The sequence below is a fragment of the Amphibalanus amphitrite genome, unplaced genomic scaffold (assembly GCF_019059575.1).
Source record: "Amphibalanus amphitrite isolate SeventyFive unplaced genomic scaffold, NRLGWU_Aamphi_draft 000705F_arrow, whole genome shotgun sequence".
In the NCBI taxonomy this organism is placed as follows: Eukaryota; Metazoa; Arthropoda; class Thecostraca; order Balanomorpha; family Balanidae; genus Amphibalanus; species Amphibalanus amphitrite.
In genome coordinates, this window is record NW_024882199.1 from 8,806 (window position 1) to 30,554 (window position 21,749).

General features: G+C 44.6%; 1 protein-coding gene across 1 annotated transcript in view; it reads left to right on the forward strand.

The window, feature by feature from the left end:
- The first annotated feature begins 357 nt into the window (after positions 1 to 357).
- Positions 358 to 21,749, forward strand: part of LOC122364885 (serine/threonine-protein kinase/endoribonuclease IRE1-like) — an 81,810-nt gene continuing 60,418 nt past the window's right edge. Inside the window, exons 1-2 of the mRNA XM_043335690.1 lie at positions 358 to 365; positions 3,133 to 3,274. Of these exons, the coding sequence (XP_043191625.1) occupies positions 358 to 365; positions 3,133 to 3,274 (150 nt within the window). The remainder of the gene's footprint in view (positions 366 to 3,132; positions 3,275 to 21,749) is intronic.

Consider the following 21,749-nt stretch of genomic DNA (forward strand, 5'->3'; position numbering starts at 1 on the left):
GAGTGCTTTATCATCTTAGTAGTCGCTGGCATAAACCAATCCCCGAAAGGTTGGTGATTTTCGAGTTTTAATTTTGGGTCTTCAATTTCATTTTATTCAAACTTTTGTTTCCTTCCGTTTCGTCTGCCGGCAACGCCCCTTGTGACGTCACTCTTGCTCCGCCCACTGACGTCATCTTGGTTGGGAGGGTCAGTAGAACAGCGCTTTCTGTCCGCGGTGGGGACGTCCTGAACTACGTCTGTTTCGGACAACAGCGCTTTCTGTCCGCGGTGGAGACGTCCTGAACTACGTCTGTTTCGGAGGCTGTTTGCTAAGTTCAGCAGATTCCGTTGCAGGATGACGCACTGTTGTGCTACCATGGCTACGTGAGACCCAATGTGCTACGTGCTTTAAGCCTGCGCGTGGTCTCACAGTGTGCCGACGTTTGCTTGTAGCTTCAGCTGCTTTGTAATGACTACCAATGACTCATCCTGATGTGACTGTCTTCAGAGGTGCTTGTCTTAATTGGAGTTTAATGGCGGCCCATTCTGTGCGGACAGTGAGAAATGATTGGGGAGGGCGGACCAGGGGACTGGTGGGAGGAGGGAGGGAATAATGACAAGGGAGGGAAGCGTGCGGCAGCGCTCTGCTCCGCTGCGCGTCACCGGGCCGGCCGTGCCGAAAAGATACTACGTTAGATGGTCAAGATGTAGCGTGCTACAATAGCCCCTATCGACTTTTACTCACATACCAAATTTTAGATGGATACCTCTTTTTTTGGCCAAGTTATAGCGAAAGAAGTAATCAAAATTGATGATGTCAAATTTTCAAACTCAATTGTTAGCAATTCTAGACCACGTAGCGCAAAACAAAGACCACCATTAGACTCCCCGTGACGAGCTGCATCGAATCGATACCCTTTTTATGCAAAACTATCAACTTTGAAATTTGACCTTTTTTACCTGACATTGACCTGACCCCCACCAGGAAGTGATCTAAAACGTACCTGATGGTCTTATAACCAACACCATTGAGTTGGAAATGAAAAAAAAAAAATTGTCATAAAACATACATCGCACAACCATAGTAAAGTTGGTTTCATGTGCTGAATTTTGGTGACCTGACATGTGACCTGACCTGGCATTATCAGTGACCTCCAATAGCAACATATGTATTAGACAACTTACGCTCTATCGCTGATCGATAGGCGTTATCACAAGTATATTCGCGGCCATTGGGGCGACGTAAGAAAAGAAGAAAACAAATGGCCCCAAGAACTTTAAATTATCAGTCAGTTAGCGTGCACCTTTTGCTTGATGTGTAGATAATTTATCATTAATTGTTAGAGAAAATTGCATTTAATATCTTCCACTTATGCTTTTTTCATCGTTTGCACAATATGTTCTTTTACTAAGCTAGAAACACTAATTAGAAATAGTTCCCGCATCATCGTCAAGAACAATAGGGAAGGCTTGAAGTGAATACAATAATCTAAACAGTTTTGTAATCTATGTGAAGACACTTCTAAAATTGCCTGTAGAAATAATGAAGGCAAAAGTTAACTTTTTCACAAGACGGATGTCTATAAACCAATTCAACGTGTGACAACTCAGCCGGTATTTCGTCGCCTTCAGCCCAGCTTTCCCTAGTGACCGATAGAGGCGCTGCTATCGATGTCCGCCCGTGCCGCCTAACGTTCTCGACAAAATGCGTTTTCCTCGATGTTGTAGCGCATTCCTTAGCCCTCGCCCGCACATGCCATTTTCCCATCCTAGAACGCACATGGGGGGGTGGTTGCCACCCCCCCGCGCCATTTCGTTCCTGTTGGAGATAGAGCTTAGCAGTAAAGACCAAAAAGATTCTTTGGGAAGAGACGAATCCAATGATACCCAGTTTTACCTTCTTAGGTCAGTCATTGACCTTCCAGGTCAGGTCAAACTAAAAAATGTTGCTGTTTTGGGTCACCGTTGGATATCAAGTGTGCTGCTTATCAAATACCGATGACGATGCTGTTTTCTGGTGCCAAGCCAGCTAGAACCTCTTTGTCACACTACCCGACCAGAATTTTGCTGCTGAGGTCATCTCAGGTCAAGTTAGGTCAAGGTCAATTATATGTGTTTGTATGTCTGTGTGTGTCTGTGTGTATACTGATGTGTGCACCGATTGTTTTTGGGTCCATATTACATGAAATCATGATCTGAGAAGCTTTTACCAAAAATGCAGTCAAAAAAACTTCAAAAAAAGTAAATTCAGCTTGCCTAAAACGCAATTATCTTAGATGACCTAGGTTGACCTTGACCCTGACCTTGACCCCTGTACATCGTCGAACAACATGTTCCATGATAGGTGGGAGGTAAGACTGGCAAAAAAGGCCGAAATCAGGGTGTCAAAAGCTCATAAGGCCCATGGCAAACGCAAGATGTTGAGAATTGGCCATTTGGGTCATGACATGACCTGAAAAACAAGGTCATATCTCCGAAACCAAAAATCACAGAAACTTGACATTTTCAGTGGACATCAAGAAAGGATAGAGGAGCAGCTATACGAAAAATCAGCCTTCTAGCTCTAACAATGTTGAGTGCAGAGCAGAAAGACTACCTGGGGGGGGTGGCAACCACCCCCCCCCCCCATGTGCGGGCGAGGGCTAGAAGACCCGTAAACGGTCAAAAATTGTATATTTGACCTGACCTGTGACGTCATCGGTGACCCCGAGGTCAATGCTTTTTGATTTGTCTCGATAAATTTGACAGGACTATCGAACGCCGTTTGAATTTTTCGGATCCGTCCAGTAGTTTCGGAGATACGGGGGAGGCAAAAAATGCCCCCCCCCATGCCGCGCGGAAGGTTGCCGGGAGGCCCACCGCCTGCCGGATTAAAGGCCCCGCCCCCCGCCTGATATGGGGTTAATGGCTATTGATTCCAATCACTGAATTAGATTTATGTGACTGTAAAAAATATGATTTGTTTTCATTATGTGCTTATATTGAGGTCTCAAGCGATTCCTGAAAGTCATTTGGCTATACACAAATGTCAAATAATTGGCCTGAGTCAGTTGGACCTTCCGTCGGTGATAGTCTGAGACATTTTTTCATCCCTGCATCCTACGCATGCATGGGCGTGGGATAGAACACTAATCATTATAACCTTTTTCAGCCTGGACAAGGTCAAAGATGGTTCAGCAAAGAAGCTGATCGAAGAAATGATAAAGCTAAAACCACAAGAAAGGCCATCGAGCAAATACGTCGCCAAACATCCGACCTTTTGGGACGATGAGAAGAGAAGCAGGTTCATCCAGGTAAGATATTCTACCGTTACCTTTCACGCTTGGTGACGAAAAGCGACAGAGCTTTATAAAGTTAGCGACATCATCTTAACCCGCGCCCCGTAAGGGGGGGGGGGGGGCGAAACGGCCCGTAAATATCTACCAAACGTCTTCTGATATCGTCACCAATCTTTCAGGACCTCTCCGGGCATCAATTTTAGGTACACATAGTGATCAGATTTTTTTTTTCCAGGGGCTATGATAGGCTGGCCGCAAATGATTTTCGACACCAAAAACCGTTTCGCGGGAAGAGCTGTCAGCCCTACAGCATTGAAAATACATAAAAATGATCAGGACATAAAATGTGTAGGATGAACGGTAGGTAGTACAAAACTGCTTTCTCGAATTTTAAATTTCTTTTGATTTTAACCCCCTAAAATTAAAAAAACATTTTTTATATAATGGCCAAAAAAGCCAAAAAGCTTCTTTGAATTTCGAGAAAACCGGTATACATATCCCTCGCCCTGGCAGGGGGGTCAATGCAACCCCTTTAAGGTTTTCCGAAGATAGCGTAAAAACGGCGGCGTGCAGCGCCGCCAAATTTCGCACAGTATATGCGGCAACCTTTTTACATATGACCTTAAAGTTTCAGGTCCAGGTGACCTTGGGTCAGGTCACCAGGTCAGAAAAAAACGGTATAAGGACATGGTTAAATTTCGATTTTCTTTTTGCAACTGTCCAACTCACAGCTTTGGACTGATTTCCTTCAAACTTTCAGGATGTGCTAAGTTCACCTAGTTGTATAACATATGGTTCGGGTTTTTATGTCACTGACCTGAGGTCAGTTAGAGGTCATTACGTCGTAATGTTAACCCGCGCCCCGTAGGGGGGGGGGGGCGAAACGGCTCCCCTTGTCCTTTTCCGTCGAAATCTCCTAAACGGCATGAGATATCGTCACCAAACTTGCAGGACCCCTCCGGGCATCAATTTTACACATTGTGACCAAAAATTTTCCAGAGGCTATGATAGGTTAGCCACAAATGACGTCAGAATGACGTCATGTTCTGCCATTTTCGACCGAAAAAAGACCTTCGCCAGAAGAGCTGTCAGACCTACAGCTTTGAAGATACAGAAAAATGATCAATACATAGAAGGTGTAGAATTGTCAGGGCTAGAAAACTGCGATCTCGGATTTTTGAAATTTTTGAGTTTTGACCCCCAAAACTCAAAAAAAGCAATTTTTTGGATATATTAGCTAAAAACTCAAAAAAGTTTTTGAGTTTCGAAAAAACGGGATGTATGTGATAGTACCTACCGTCTACTATCTACATACCAGATTTCAGATCGATATCTCGTTTTTGGCCAAGTTATGGCGAAAAAAAACTGTTCAAAAATGGTGACGTCAAATTTTCACACTCAATTTTTCGCAATTCTAGACTACGTAGGGCAAAACAAAGACCACCATTGGACTCCCCGTGACGAGCTGCATCGAATCGATACCCATGTTATGCAAAAATATCAACTTTGAAATTTGACCTAATTTGACCTGACCTTGACCTGACCTTCACCAAAATGTGACCTAAGCTGGCCCCAAAGGCTTCCTGACCCGCATAATCGCATTTGTCATGAAAAATGGATCATAAAACATGTATCACACGACACTTTCATATTGTGACCACAAGTAACCTGACCTCTTTGACCTGACCTGTGACCTGACCTGGTATCAGTGACCTCATATAGCGTGTTTGACTAACAATGTACAATCGATGGTTTTCAATAACTTACCAATTTACTCGATTTCACAACACATTTCTTGAAATGCCTGTGAACGGTGAAAATCCGACCTTTGACCTGACCTGTGACGTCATCGGTTTGACCTAGGTCAATGAAATTTGGTCACAAGGTAGTTCCCTAGTGGGGCTATCGAACGCCGTATGAATTTTGAAAATCGGCCGGTAAATTTCCGAGATCTTAGGGGGGGGCGAAACGCCCCCCCCCCCCTATGGGTGGTAGGGTCCGCTGGTAGCCCTACGGGGCGCGGGTTCAGCCTACGGGAAAATACTAAATTCGGAAAATACTGGAGATATCCGCTTCGTTCTATCACTTTTGTGTTTTGAAACCACAGAACTTAACCCGCGAGTTGCTGGGGGGGGGCGTTAAACGCCCCCACTTTTTTGCCGGACCATAGCATAAAAACGGCGCGCCGCAGGCGCGCCAAATTTTAGGTACCTGTAGGAAATTGATTTAAGTTTATTGTGACAAAGTTTCAACAAAATTGGTCGGAAAATTTTTGAGATATCGAGGTTTTAGTGACGTCATGATTTCTGAGTTTTTGACCAAAAACGGCATATGTTCAAAAAATCATATAAAATCACAAAATAGAGATACAGACATGCCGTAAACGCCATTAGACTGCCAATACCATGAACAATCAAATGGCTATCTTCGATTATTAATTATCGTTCCACATTTTCCAAAATCTTCAACTGAATCTTGGCAATTTCTCGTGACTACTTCACGACCATGATACATGCATTTCTTAAATTGAACTTTTTGAGCCATACTTGTACACATATGACAAATTGAATGTCACCATCGTGTTCTACGCCCCAAATTACCCATAAAACATGTGTCACAGGCTGCGAATATCAGTTTTGATTTTCGAGGATATGTGCCTACCGGGTTGACCTGACCTTGACCCTGACCTATGCTTGACTGACCCCTACATGGAGCTGACACTCTTGTAGGCCTTATATGATGGATTTTGCACCGTTTTGACAGAGTTTATGACGACAGGCGCCCATTGCGAAGTCCTGAAGTCCATGCTACTGGAAGCCCGATTTCAGGTGTTTGACCTGACCTTGACCCAACCTGTGACCTCAAAATTCAACTTTTAAGTACTCATCTGAAGCGTCTCGTCGCGTTCTTTCGTTTGCCGCCTCGTGCGTTTCGCTGCGCCTATTGGTTCTCGAGTTATCGGCTGGGGGCGTTTAACGCCCCCCCCCCCCCGCCAGCAAACGGTGGGTGGCGAAATACCCCAGCAACTGCCGGGTTAACCCGTGCCGGGCCGGTGCTCTGAGATTCCGCGCCGGGCCGCGGGGGTGTCTGAACACCCCCCTTCTAACTCGGCTCCTGGGCCACGTAGCGACACGCGGTAACCCGCGACCGCCTGGGGGGGGGGTCGGATCCGACCCCCCCCCCCCTCCGTTTTTCTTGAATAACTCATGAACCACTTTCGCTATCTACTTGAAACTTGGCATACCTTCTCCCCATCAATTTGACGTCTCCTGTGCAACTTTTAAGAAAAAAAATCCAAATTTTTTTTGAGATATATCGATTTTAGTGATGTTACTACATGGCGTTTTTAGTCAAAAAGTGGTAAATGTTTAAAAAATCGCCAAAAATCAGGGTTTAAAGCAAATTGCTAATTAGGGACATGAAAAGACGCACCTCGACGAGTTCTTCAAAATGGCTATCTCGGATTTTCCATAAAATGCGTTTTTCACCCCTAAAAATTCAAAAAACTATATTTTTCGGAAAACAGCTAATTAAATCCAAAATTTTGGGAATTTCCAAAAAACAGGAATATATGTTGTAGAGCTCTATTAGAACATTAGGTGCCCAAAATTTCAACTTTCTATCTTGATTTTTGACCCCCAATTTGCAAAACAATAGCTCCAACATGCATAGTGCATGGTGACGTCATAAGCATTTTCGAGAATTAGAGGCACTTCTGAACATCGCATGTGAAAACAAATGGCACCACTAGATTCCTGGGACAAAGCTCGTCTAGAAAAGTGCATTTTTATGTCAAATATAAAAAGTTGAAAAATTGACCTTTTTTCTCAGCCCTCGTTTAGTTATGTATGGTATAAACGATTTTTATGCTTTCAATGCACACTTATCACCAGTACAGTGACTTGCGGTCATATATAGCCATTACCATCGGATTCGGCGTGAAAAATAAGGCATAAAACATGTGTCGCACGCCTATGTAGCAGAAAGTGAAAACCGTGACCTTTCGTGACCTGACCTGACCTTGACCCGTACTTAGTATGACCCCTATACGCACATGGTACCTTCACTAGGCCTTTGAGGTCATTTTTGGTGAGTTTCGAGCAGCAGCTATCGATTCTGCTGTCCGTAAGCCTAATCATGCAAAACCCCTGAATTTGACCTTTGACCTGACCTTGACCCGAAAGTTGACCTTAACCCTCGCATGTGTAGGGGGGGGGTCGGATGGACCCCCCCCCCATGGTTTTTCGCGAATAACTCGCGTAAAAAGCGGCCGATCGCGACGAAACTTTCAGTACCCTCACATTGATCAATTTTACACCTACCCTGAAAATTTCATGACCCTGACCCAAGTGACCTTTGACCTGTGACCTCTTTTCTGAGACCATGTTTGGCCGGAATCGCGATTCTGCGTATGTCGGCTCGCATTAGCCGCGCGTTTGCAAGCTTTTCGTGGTTTCAAACGTTCAAACATGTGATTTGATGTTGCTTCCATGCATTAGGGTGGGTGTCAAGGTCACCTGAAGGTCAGGTCAGGTCATTGACCTTTGGTGACCTCGGGTGACCTCGGCTCACTTTTTCGAGCTATACATGTTTCTAGGCTAGTTTTTGGAGCTGAATTCGAATTTAGCAACCATTTGAACATTTACGAAGCAGTTTTGGTGCCTTCGTAACATGTTACGAAGCTGTCAGAGGCGGTTGACACGTACTACGAATATCCGTCACGATGCCTACTGGTTGACCTGACCTGACCTGACCCGACCTGGTCTAAATGCTTAAAGACATCATCTGTGATCAAAACTAACACGATATTCGTGATCAGCACCCCGAAAAACCCCTTAGCAGCCACACTTTACGACTTTCTAACAGGTCCCGATTTTCCCGACTTTGGGTCATTGACCTGACCTGGAAGGTCACCCAATGACCTAGGACCTTAAAATTGGGTATCATCGGCTTCTTCTCGTCACGGGCAACACGCTCGTTTTTTCCGCGAAGCTCTAGCTCGATCAGGGGCCAAACGGCAAGGGGGGGGGTCCAACCGACCCCCCCCCCTACACATTAGAAGCTGGCAAACGCCGCACACATGCGAGGGTTAATCTTAAAATCTTAAGAGTGCTTTGGGAAGGTCTCGTGGAGACCTTTCGAACGCCGCCTCGCGGGGCTCGATACGACCATTGGTTCTCGAGATAACAGGGGGGGGGGGGTCGGATCCGACCCCCCCCCCCAGGCTGTCGTGGGTACGGAAATAGCCCAGGCGGTGCCGGGGTAAGCTGCAATCGAAAGAACGTCCAAAATAAGGACGAAAACACTTCGGTCATTTTTTAGGTCAGGTTAAAGGTCAGGTCACCAGAGGTCACCAAAGGTAAAATGTTGACTATTTCAACCTTTTGGAAACTGCCAATGGCTATCTCGGGAACCGATAGAGCTACAGCGCCGCAGAAAAGCGCATTCGATAGCCCTTTTGCAGACCTTTCTGACCAATGCTCTCAGATTTGACCTCAGGTCAACGGTTTAGCCTCCAGAGGGCAAAAACTCCAAAAATAGCCGTTTTTACGAAAACGTTTTTTCGGCAATAACCTTTGACTCATAAGCGCCATCACATTACTTTTGCCAGCATCGTGTTCCTCTCGTCGAGACGCGTCGAATGAACTATAATTTGACGTTGAAAGGTCAACTTAAAAATTTGACCTCAGGTCAAGGTCATGACCTGACCGGAAAAGGTCATGTTGCATATCATTCGATCCGCAACGTCGAGCCGAACACATCTAAGGCGTTTTCAGCGCTCTAGCACGCCTCTATCAAGAGTTATTAGCGAAAAAACTGTTAGATGCTGTTCGTGACCTGAGGTGACCTCGGGGACATAACGAGGGGTCACAGTTGCCATTTTCCGGCTCAGTGTGTCAATTTTACCTACATATCGATGTTTGAGAGTGTCTAGAATAACGTTCATGCAAAACAGACGCTTTTCAATTTTCTCCCATTGACTTATAATGGAGAGGCCGCAAAATTGACCTGACCTTAGGTCTTCCATATCAAAATTCCGAGATAAACATTTTATAGATAGTGTTGCTCTTATCAATCGCTGAAAGTTTCAAGGCAATCGTTCAGTCGGTGTAGCTATGACGAGCATTCTTATTTTTTTTCTGAGTTGAGGTCACTTGGCGTGACCTGGTGACCTGACCTAAGATGACCTGGGTTTGACATTTTTACAACTTGTGCGGAAAAGATGCACAAACAGGTGTGCCAAAAACGGCGGCGCTCCGCGCGGCCGTTTTTGAGATATCTGCGAAAAACCGCAAGGGGGGTGTTCAAACACCCCCGGCCCGGCGCGGGTTTTAACAGGTCACTTGTTGCTTCTTTGTTTTGTGTACTTATCCATGGGTCATGTCAAATGAGGTCAACTAAGGTCAAATGAGGTTTTTGCCAATAACTTGGCACATAACGACTTATGATATGCGATGTGATGCAATTTAGTTAACTTGAACTTAATTAATTAATTAAAGTTTACCTAAAAATAAAAAATTAAAGTACACTTAAGCAAGCAAAAAAGTATATCATTCGACACACCTTGACGTGCTGAGTTCACTGGTGCTTTTCGTTTTGCCCTATCTTAATTAGATCAAAAGTTATAAGCGAAAACTTTTTGACCTGTTTTTAGCGAAATTTTTACATTTATACCCCCAAAACCCCCCTAAAAATTGACCTAGAGCAACCAAACTTGCACAGGGGCGAGAACTCCACGGGGCCCACCTACCTATCAAATTTGGTGATTCTAGGTGCCATAGGAGCCAATTACGAGGGGGGTCACATCGACCCCCCCCCCCTGCCAGGCCGTTATATGAAAAATGCCCTGCCAGGGCGAGGGATATGATTACGGAGCGAGCGAAGCGAGCGTAGTCTTTCCCTAGATTAAAGGGACTATCCCACCTTCTAAAATGTTGTTAAAACCAGTTAACTTGCGCCCGACTTTATAGATTGGATGACCAGGAACACGGTTCTGGCATTTATTTTTCATTAAACATCTTAGGCTTCCCATATTCCAAACACAAACTTTCAAATATGTGACGTCACAGCCCAAAATTACCTCCTTCCCCAGACCACATTACTGTCATAAAGCTGATTCTTTTTACTCTGTAGGCACCACAACAAAGTTCAGACCAAGTTTTAAGCGATTTTTCAACGAACAAACCCATTTAAATCAGAATGACTAAACGAGGTGACGTCACACTAACGGTCGCTCCATGTTGAAGATAGGGCCTTGTACAAGGCCCATTTTCAAATGAAGGGAACGAATTTCTTCAACACCAAGAGGCCGCGGGGGTTGCAACCTAGATAGATAGTGGTTTCTGAACCTCGCCGCAAACTTGGCTATCTCAACTCAAACCCCATGTTAATCCTCGCCCATGTAGGGGGGGGGTTGGTGCAACCCCCCCTGAGGTTTTTCTTAGCTACACGCCGAACCGTTTCAGATAGCCTGCTCAAATTTTCAGCACCCTTTGGGGCATTCTTTGCGCAACTTTTGGTAAAAAAAATTGTCAAGGTCATGTCAGGTCACGGAGTTATGACGTCATAAAGGGAACAACCTCCGGCCAGATTTACGCTAAATCGGAGATTGCTTCACATTGGTATAAATGCCGACTGACCTGACACACTGATGGATTGTTTTAGAATCACAGCTGGCTGATTTGACATTGGCACAATGTCCGTTGACATTTTGAAGGTCACTAAAGGTCAAGGTAAGGTCAGTGACCTCGGTTGACCTGTAATGACTTCTTGCACTTGTATGCCTTTTCGGGGTATTTTGATGCTCTGAATTCGAATTTGCTATCCATTTTAGGCATCGTCGGCTGTTTCTTGTAGTTCATTTTGGGTCAGGGTCAGGTCAGTGACGTCACACGCCTGACGTGACCCAATGCACAAATGACCTTGCAGACTTCCGATGCTCCCAACGCATCATTTGTAGAGTTATGACATCGAAATATAACCAAACGATAGAGAATTGATTAAGGATCACGATAGTGAAGGTTTCAAGTCGATATCTATTATCGTTTTGCCGCAATCGGCGCCGAAATCTGAAAAAGTTAGATTTTTCCGAAAATTTGACCTTTGACCGGTCATAAGTAGGTCAAATGTTGACCTAGGACCAAAAAATATACCACCAATCGCAAAATCTCGTTGAGAGCAATCCGTTGGTCTTTTCCGCTAAGCTCTACGACGCTCCGTTTTCAAACGCCAGGGGGGGTCGCACCAACCCCCCCTGCATGGGCGAAGGTGGCAAAACACCGTTTACGGGCGAGGGTTAAAGGTGGGATAGTCCCTTTAACGGAAATTTCTGAGTATGAGCGGCCGGCCGGCCGGCCGGCCGGCCGTGGTCACGCTTTTGCGAGGCTTATATCTCAGCAACCACTTGACCGATTTACACGCGGTAATTTTTGTAGGGTAGCTTCATACCTTCTACCAAGTATTGGACTATTCCTGATGCATGTGGGTGACCCCTTATGCACGTGCCACGTGCAAAACGAAGAGGTGTCCGTTTTGTAATTGTTGCAATATCTCGGTAACTACTTGACCGATTGCGCTGAAAGTTGGCATGTAGGTAGGCACCCACTAGGCACTGCATATCCATGTGCCAGAGTTGGGGTGCTGCTGCACGTGCGCACGTGCAGGGGTCGTTTCCAGATCTCGAGAACGGCTCGACCAATTGCGCTCAAATTTGGTACACAGTTAGGGACCGGTTAGTAGGGTGCCATGCACAAGTCAGTTGGGACCCATTTTGCACGTGCGCACGTGCAGGGTGCCGCTTCCAGATCTCAAGAACGGCTGGGCCGATTGTGCCCAAATTTGGCACGTCGCTAGAGACCGGTTAGTAGGGTGCCGTGCACAAGTCAGTTTGAGGTACCCCCTCGCAATTTCGCACGTGCAAGACCTACCCTCTCGCTCGCTCCGTTAGTCGCCCCAAAAGGCGTTATACTGGTAGTTCATACCAGCCGTTTTCACGACGGAATAGCGGATACCTAATAAATTCCTGTTTGGTCCTTTGATAGCTCAGGAAATGTAGTAGTTTCTTTGTATATTGATAGAGACAAAGAGAAAAACACGGAACAAATAGTGCATGGACGCGTTTTTTGTGTGCTTTATCCCGCGCCCTGCTGGGGGGGGTGTTTGAACACCCCCCCTGGTGGTTTTTCGCGAATATCTCAAAAACGGCGGCGCGGAGCGCCGCCGTTTTTGGTACACCTTATCATACATCAATTCTACACATGTTGTGAAAATTTCAGACCAAGGTCATTCAAGGTCAGGTCACCAGGTCACTTGAAGTGACCTCACCTCATAAAAAGTTTCAATGTCTGTCATAGCTACACCGAGTGACCGATCGCTTTGAAACTTTCAGCGATTGCTAAGAGCAATAGCATGTACAAAATGTATATCTCAGAATTTTGATATCGATGACCTAAGGTCAGGTCAATTTTGCGACCTCCCCATTATAAGTCAATGGGAGAAAATTGAAATGCGCCTCTTTTGGACGAAAGACATTATAAACACTCCCAAACACTGAATTACAAGTGGTTTAGACACACTGAACATAAAAATGGTGTCCGTGACCCCTGTTTATGCCCTGAGGTCATCTTAGGTCACGAATGGTATCTAACAGTTTTTCGCAAATAACTTTTGATAGAGGCATGCTAGAGCGATGAAAACGCCTTAGATGTGTTCAGCTCGACGATACGGATCGACTGATATGCAACATGACCCTTTCCGGTCAGGTCATGACCTTGACCTGAGGTCAAATTTTCAAGTTGACCTTTCAAGGTCAAGTTATAGTTCATTCGATGCGTCTTGACGAGAGGAACACGATGCCGGTACAAGTAAGCTCGTACAAGGCTTGGGTCAAAAGTTATTGCAGAAAAACTGTTTCCGAAAAAATCGGCTATTTTTGCAGTTTTTGCCCCCTGCAGGCAAAACCGTTGACGTTAGGTCAAATCTGAGAGAATTTCCAGAAAGGGCGTTAATAGGGCTATCGAATGCGCTTTTCCGCGGCGCTGTAGCTCTATTGGTTCCCGAGTTATGCGTTGGCTTCTTGGAAATTGTCGACCTTCGACCTGGAAATCGGCGAAATTTTGCCTTCAATGACCTCTGGTGACCTGACCTTTGACCTGACCAAAAAATTGACCGAAGTGATTTCCTCATTATTTTTGACGCTCTTTCGAACAGGGTTGTATACCAATCAAGTCGATTGAATTGATTGATTTGATTCAACGCGTATTTTGAGTTGATTGGATTGAGTCGATTGACTTTTCGAGATGACTGGTTGACTGACTCGTTTGACTTTAGCGACTGGCTGACTGATTTGATTCCCGAAAATTAGAGTGACTCGTATGATTGAGTCGATTGAATGGAAAGCTCAAATAAGTTTTAGTTGACGAAAAATAATGACACCAATTGATGACATCAAAGATCACAAAACTACACTGAAAACTGCTTGTCATCACAACTGCAATATGGGGTAGATGGCCAAATAAAGAACAGGGCCTAAACATGAACAGCCAACTTTGACTTTAAACTGCAATAACTGCTCCAACCCTGGTGATAGAACCTGGCGATGCACCTACCTACCTTTCTGCACTCAGCAGGAAACGTTTTTTAATCCAGATGATAAAGTGCAAGGCCCTATATACTAATAAAGTGTGATTAATTAATAATTCACATCTCCACATCTCCTCAGAAACAACCCACTATATAGCCTTGCAACCCACTGAACTCTATAATTATCTGAAACCCCTACAAAAATAACTGAAACAAAGGCGCCGTTTTCGTCTCGCTAAATTTGCTGCATTGTTTAATTTACAGCAGAACGTTTGTTGATCCTTTTCTCCTGAGAGCCTAAGCATAACATATTTAATATATTTCATTTTCCCTAAAATATTTTACCGAATATTTGGTTTTATTTCAAATGAAATAATAATTAAAACGAAATTGGTGTTTTACAACCGATTTATTTTATGATAATCTACCATACTACATGATTATCATTGACGTCATCTTACCAAAAAATCAAAGACGTAGAATAAGCATTTATAAAAGCTTAGCATACTTGTTGGCAAAACGTTTTCTTTGTTTTTTCGCAGTCGCACCGTGCCGTTTTCGCGTTTTAATTTTCCAATTGTTCCTACTTCCTTTGTCCTTAACTTATCCTGTGGTTCCAGAGTCCCTGTCCTCTCCATTTCCTTTTAAATATATTTTTAATCCTCATCCCTATCCCCCAGTCCTAACAGTTTCAAATTGTATTGCAATAAAATGTTTTGAATTCTTCACATATAACCTATCTACCTTCGTTGGTAATGTTGGTAGCCAGTGACACATCTAGGCAGGTAAGTAGGTACCTACCTGCTTTCCTGCTGTCTTCATAAAGCATACCTAATGAAGTTGTCAAATTTGTAGTACATTTTCAACACTTTCATATTGATATGGTGTCAGTGTGGCATGAAACCTAGCTAGGTTCATTATGTTTAGGGTTCATTTCAGAAGAGCTCCGCATAACTCACATAAGAGACAGACAGGGGCTTTACATGGGGTAGATGGCCTGATGACTTAGCTGGAATATGGCCAAAATTAAAATGACAACTTTTAGGTGAAAGGTGGTGATTTGGGTTAAGGGGCGAGTCAACTACTGGGTTATTTTGCACCCATTAAATGAAACTTCTGCTCCAATTCTACCCATTGAACCTCAATATCATGATCCACCTGTCCATCACTAGGTATCCTTCCTTATTACATAGAATCTTTGAATGGCATGGCAATTTATAATTTTAAATGACAATATTTTGATGTTTCTTCTGTAGGTAGGTAGGTAGGTAGGTACACCAGACTGCTATGGACACTTTTCCAAGTTGGTGGGGCAAAAAACCTAATGTATGTCTTGGTTTGAGTTGTTGATTGAGTTGATTGATTCCTTTCATTGTCGCGTTTGAGTCGATTGAATCAATTCCCGAAAACTGCTCTGACTTGATTGATTTGATTGGTTTCCCAAATTTGTCGTGATTGAATTGATTGCTATTGATTGAGTCGTATACAACCCTGCTTTCGAACGCCGCCTTCTGCGTATCGCTACGTGGCCCAGGAGCCGAGTTAGAAGGGGGCTCGGAACACCCGGTATATCTCAGATTTTCCTAAAGGTTATTTGAAGTCAGGTCATTTTCGTGACCTCACCATTATAAGTCAAGAAGAAAAATGAAAACTGCTATTTTGGCGCCGGGAACGACCTCTAACTATCTCAAGCACACAGAATCGTGATTTGACGCCTTCCTTGCAAGGTAAGATGCGTAACTTTTGCAATGTTGACCTTGCGTGATGTCATGACGTCATCAAGGTCATATTAGTTTTTCGTCAATAACTCCCGATCAAATTGAGCTAGCGAGTCGGGAAAGCCACCAATGGACTCAGGAAGACCTGCAGAATCGAATGATATGTGACATGACCTCTTTCCACCAACTTCATGACCTGGGGGTGCTGACCTGACCGTGGCCTGAGGTCAACACCCTAAGTTGACCTGACCCAAACAAAAATTATATAATTTGACGCGCCTAAGCAAGGCAAACACGATGCTGCCAAAATTGCGGCCATTTTTGGCGAAGTTATTCGCCAAAAACTGAACCGTACCTTGGGGCATTTGACCTGACCTCAGAGGTCACCGGTTGACGTAGTACCTTAAAATCGGGTATCAATCTCTGCGTCTCGTAACGGCGCACAGGCTCGTTTTTTCCGCGACGCGCCAGCTCCACCAGGGGCGAAACGACTGATAAGCATTTCGGCAAAAAGGCATGTCAGCAAATGGCATTTCGACTTTTTGACACGTCGGCAAAAAGCACATCGGCAAAATGACATTCGGCGAAATGCATTCGGCAAAATGACATTTGGCAAATCGCCTTTCAGCAATTACCACCTCGGCCGGCGCGTATGTAGAAAACCAATAGGTCCGGTGAGGGTTAAATTTTTGTGTATCTGGCTTCAGGCCGAAGGCCTGAAACCTGATGCACAACCACTTAACCTAAAAATAATTGACTTATCATTGTCTGCAATCTATTCATGTGAGTATCTTCTTCCTTATCCACGGGTCGGCAAAAATCAGTATGTCAGGTTACACGACCCGACCACGTTTTTGCTGCTGAGGTCATTTCAGGTCAAATTAGGTCAAGGTCAATTATATGTGTTTGTATGTCTGTGTGTGTCTGTGTGTATACTGATGTGTGCACCGATTGTTTATGTGTCCATAATACATGAGATCATGCTCCCAGAAGCTTTTACCAAAAATGCAGTCAAAAACTTCACAAAAAGTAAATTCAGCTTCCTTAAAACGCAATTATTTTAGATGACCTAGGTTGACCTTGACCCTGACCTTGACATCTGTATATCGTCGAACAACATGTTCCATGATAGGTGGGAGGTAAGACTGCCAAAAAAGGCCGAAATCAAGGTGTCAAAAGCTCACAAAGCCCATAGCCAACGCAAGATGTTGAGAATTGGCCATTTGGGTCATGATATGGGTTACAGGACAATTTGCCGAACTGCATTTTGCCGAATGCCTATTCGCCGAATGTCAATATGTCGAATGCATTTTGCCGACGTGTTTTTTTGCCGACGTGTCAGAAGGGCGAAGTGCTAAAAGTCGAAATGCAATTTGCCGACATGCCTTTTTGCCGACGTGCAATAAGTCGAAAATGTCAATTTGCTGAAATGTCAATTTGCCGAAATGTCAATTTGTCGAAAAGTCAATTAGTCGAAATGTCAATTCGCCGAAATGCTATTTTGCCGAAATGCTAATTAGTCAAAATGTAAATTTGCCTAAATGTCAATTTGCCGAAATGTCAATTTGCCGAAAAGTCAATTAGTCGAAATGTCAATTCGCCGAAATGCTTATTTGCCGAAATGCTAATTAGTCGAAATATAAATTTGCCGAAGTGTCAATTAGTCGAAATGTCAATTTACCGAAAAGTCAATTAGTTGAAATGTCAATTTGCCGTAATGCCAATTAGCCGAAATTAACCTAACCTAACGTGACCTGTAAGTATTAACTTTAGGACCGACTCACTTTTCAAAGGTAAAAAACCCACTTTACACTTACAAGTTACATGTCACCAAAGTATAAGAAAAACATAACCAAACCTTACCTGGATGGTCTCAACAATACACTATACTATACTATACGTGTTCGGAGCTATCGCGAAAAAAACCGTATGGGGGTGCGGCACCCGCACCCCCCTCGGCCGGCGAGGGTTAACCTAAAAATATTTGGCTTACTTTTGCCTGTAATCTCTCCTAAGGCACTGCCTTCGGCACTGCACTGCTTGGCCACGAGCAATTTGATGTTTATTTCCACATGGTATTGGTGCTTTTAAACTTGCCTGTGCCATGAATACCTAATTATTAGTTATGAAATCAGGAGGTCAAAGAATACCTATCATGTGATTTGCTTCTTACTTGGGGTTGGGGATTGCACCAAAATTAAATTGGTGATCGGTCCTAAGTAAATAAACACCACCTAACCTAACCTAACCTAACCTAACCTAACCTAGGTTTGCAGATTGACATTTCGGCGAAGTTATATTTCAACTAATTGACATTTCGGCAAACTGCCAATTCGGCAGATTGACATTTCGGCAAATTGACATTTCGGTAAATTGATATTTCGGCAAATTGACATTTCGGCAAATTGACATTTCGCCAAATTGACATTTCGGCAAATTGACATTTCGGGAAATTGACATTTCGGCAAATTGACATTTCGACTAATTGACATTTCGACTAATTGACATTTCGACTAATCGACATTTCGGCAAATCGCATTTCAGCAAATTTACATTTCGACTAATAAGCATTTCGGCAAATTGGCATTTCGGCAAAAAGGCATGTCGGCATATGGCATTTCGACTTTTAACATTTCGACTTTTTGACACGTCGGCAAAAAGCACATCGGCAAAATGACATTCGGCGAAATGCATTCGGCAAAATGACATTCGGTAAATCGCCTTTCGGCAATTTGTCCGGACACCCATGATATGACCTGAAAAACAAGGTCATATCTCCGAATCCGAAAACCACAGAAACTTGAAATTTTCAGTGGACATTAGTGATGTCAATTATGGAAACTCGTAATACCGATACCAAACCAAATACCAACATTATCCATGGAAAAATACCGATACCGAACCGACTTGGGAATATGAGGATAATACCAACTTTTTACCAAATTCTCAACCTCTTTTACATTAGTGAAGATTCATAATACCAACAAAATACCAAATGCACTTGCTTTGAAATACCAAATACCAAGTTGGTATCGGTTTGGTATCGTTATACCAAAAAGTTGGTATCCGATTGACACCTCTAGTGGACATCAAGAAAGGATAGAGAAGCAGTGATATGAAAAATCAGTCTTCTAGCTCCAAAAATGTAGAGTGCAGAGCAGAAAGACTACTTTGGGGGGGGGGGGTGTCAACCACCCTCCCATGTGCGGGCGAGGGTTAAAGGGTTGGTACTTTCCAGGCATCAAATAGGTTCCACCACGAATGCTCCGTCGTGAGAACGGCCACCATGTTCTATCTACATACCAAGTTTGAGATCAATGCCTCTTTTTTGGCCAAGTTATAGCCAAAAATAAAAAAAAATAAAAAAATGATGACGTCAAATTTTCAAACTCAATTTTTAGCAATTCTAGATCACATATCGCCAAACAAAGAACCCTATTAGACTCCCCGTGACAAGCTGCATCGAATCGATACCCATTTTATGCAAAAGTATCAACTTTGAAGTTAGACCTAATTTGACCTGGCCTTGACCTGACCTTCACCGGAACCTAACCTTAACCCGGCGGCCGCTGGGCCTCCGCGCCACCCGCCGGCCGCTGGGGGGGCATAAAGTTGCCCCCCCCCCTTTACTTCTGCGACGATATCGTCGCAACGCGAAGAGATAGAGAAGCGAAACTTTGCACACATCTTCCTGAATACCTAGCCGAGGTTGTGTCCAAATTTGGTGTCGATCTTATTTGAAATGACGTCACAGTGACGTCATAAGTGAAATTATAGATTTGCGACTCTCATATTCCTCACGATACATCACATATATGGGACCGAATATAAAGGGCCGATTATTGGTCAGAAACTAGATGGAAGTGTAGTAAGATGTTTTAGGATGACAGCAGGTGCTGTCTAGTTCATTTACAGTCGAGTTTCATGCTCAGCGTCATCAGAAACGGTCCATATCGGAAAACGACAAAACTTTATGACGTCACTGTGACGTCATCTTAGGTGCTACAACCACCAAACTTTCCTCAAACATTGCCTAGATATTCATTTGAAGCTATGCCAAGTTTCACGTTCGTAGCTCATCAGGTTTCGGAGATATTTTACAAAACGTAAAGGGGGGGGCAACTTTATGCCCCCCCCCCAGCGGCTCGTGGGTTAACTGGCCCCGAAGGTCGCCTAACCCACATAATCGCATTTGTCACGTAAAATGAACCATAAAACATGTATCACACGACACTTTCGTATTGTGACCCTCGGTGACCAGACCTCTGTGATCTGACCTGGTAAGTGGTATCAGTGACCTCAAATAGCAAAAGATGTGTTTGACGGACAATTTCCCATCGATGATTTTCAATGGTATTCCTTTTTACTTGATTTTACAACACATTTCTCGAAATGCCTGTAAACGGTGAAAATTCGACCTTTGACCTGACCTGCGACGTCATCGCCTAGGCCGAGGTCAATGAAATTATTTCACAAGGTAGTTCCCTGTTGGGGCTATCTACCTACCGCCGTTTGAGTTTTGAATATCGGCCGGTAACTTTCCGAGATCTTTGGGGTGGGGTGGGCAGAAACAGCCCCCCTGTTACGATTTCAGGCTAGTGGACTGTACCATGAGATGAAGTTGCAGCGATAAAAAAACTGTGTTGGCTATGTGTGACTGTGTGACAGCGATATGCTCAGTATTCATTTCAACATGGGTTGCAAATTGCGTATAAACATGAAAACCGCAAGAGCCATTAATAAGTTGTGAACATATCGGCGGGATAAGGACACCTGTGCAGATTGAGAATACCTGTTCAGGGTGCAACAAGGCAAGGGAGACAAAGGAGACCAGGAGCGAGCGGGCGCCGAACACCGACTGACTCACCGGCCGGCGAGCGACCCCGGCCTCGGCTCGGCGCAGTCACGTGACAACACACGTCTCAAGTATGCGGGAGTGGAGCGGCCGCGCCCCGCAGCGCTAGTCGCGTTCGAACACTGGTGCACACCGCTACACCGCCGCGCGACACTGCGACCACCGAACGGACGGTGGAAACTTACAAAATTAAATGACACGAATCACAGTGAATAACAAATCCAACATAGCTCCCCACTCGAAAATGCAAAGCATTTTCGAAATTAACCCGCGCCCTGCTGGGGGGGGGGTCGATGGGACCCCCTTAAGGTTTTTCGAAGATAGCGTAAAAACGGCGGCGCGCAGCGCCGCCAAATTTGGCTCAGCCTATGGGGCAACTTTTTTACATATGACCTGAAAATTTTTGGTCCGGGTGACCTGAGAAGGTAAAACTGGGTATCATTGAATTCGTCTCTTCCCAAAGAATCTTTTTGATCTTGCCGCAAAGCTCTATCTCCAACAGGAACGAAATGGCGCGGGGGGATGGCAACCCCCCTCCCCCCCCATGTGCGTTCTACGATGGGAAAATGGCATGTGCGGGCGAGGGTTAACCCTCGCCGGACCTATTGGTTTTCTACATACGCGCCGGCCGAGGGGGGGGGGGCGGGTACGACCCCCCCCTCGCCGTTTCGCCCCTGGTGGAGCTAGCGCGTCGCGGAAAAAACGAGCGTGTGCGCCGTTACGAGACGCAGAGATTGGTACCCGATTTTAAGGTCCTAGGTCAACCGGTGACCTCTGAGGTCAGGTCAAGTGCCCCAAGGTACGGTTCAGTTTTTGGTGAATAACTTCGCAAAAACGGCCGCAGAGCGCCGATTTTGGCAGCATCGTGTTCGTCTCGCTCAGGCGCGTCGAATGACATACTTTTTGTCCGGGTCAGGTCAACTTGGGGTGTTGACCTCAGGTCAAGGTCAGGTCAGCACCCCCAGGTCACGAAGTTGGTCGAAAGGGGTCATGTCGCATATCATTCGATTCGGCAGGTCTTCCTGAGTCCATTGGTGGCTTTCCCGACTCGCTAGCTCAATTTGATCAAGAGTTATTGACGAAAAACTAATATGACCTTGATGACGTCATAAATGACGTCACGCAAGGTCAACATTGCAAAAGTGACGCATCTAACCTTGCAAGGAGTGCATAAAATCACGATTCTGTGTGCTTGAGATAGTAAGAGATCGTTCCCGGCGCCAGAATAGCAGTTTTCATTTTTCCCCATTGACTTATAATGGTGAGGTCACGAAAATGACCTGACCTCATATGACCTTTAGGAAAAATCCGAGATATACAAGTTGTGGGACTCATA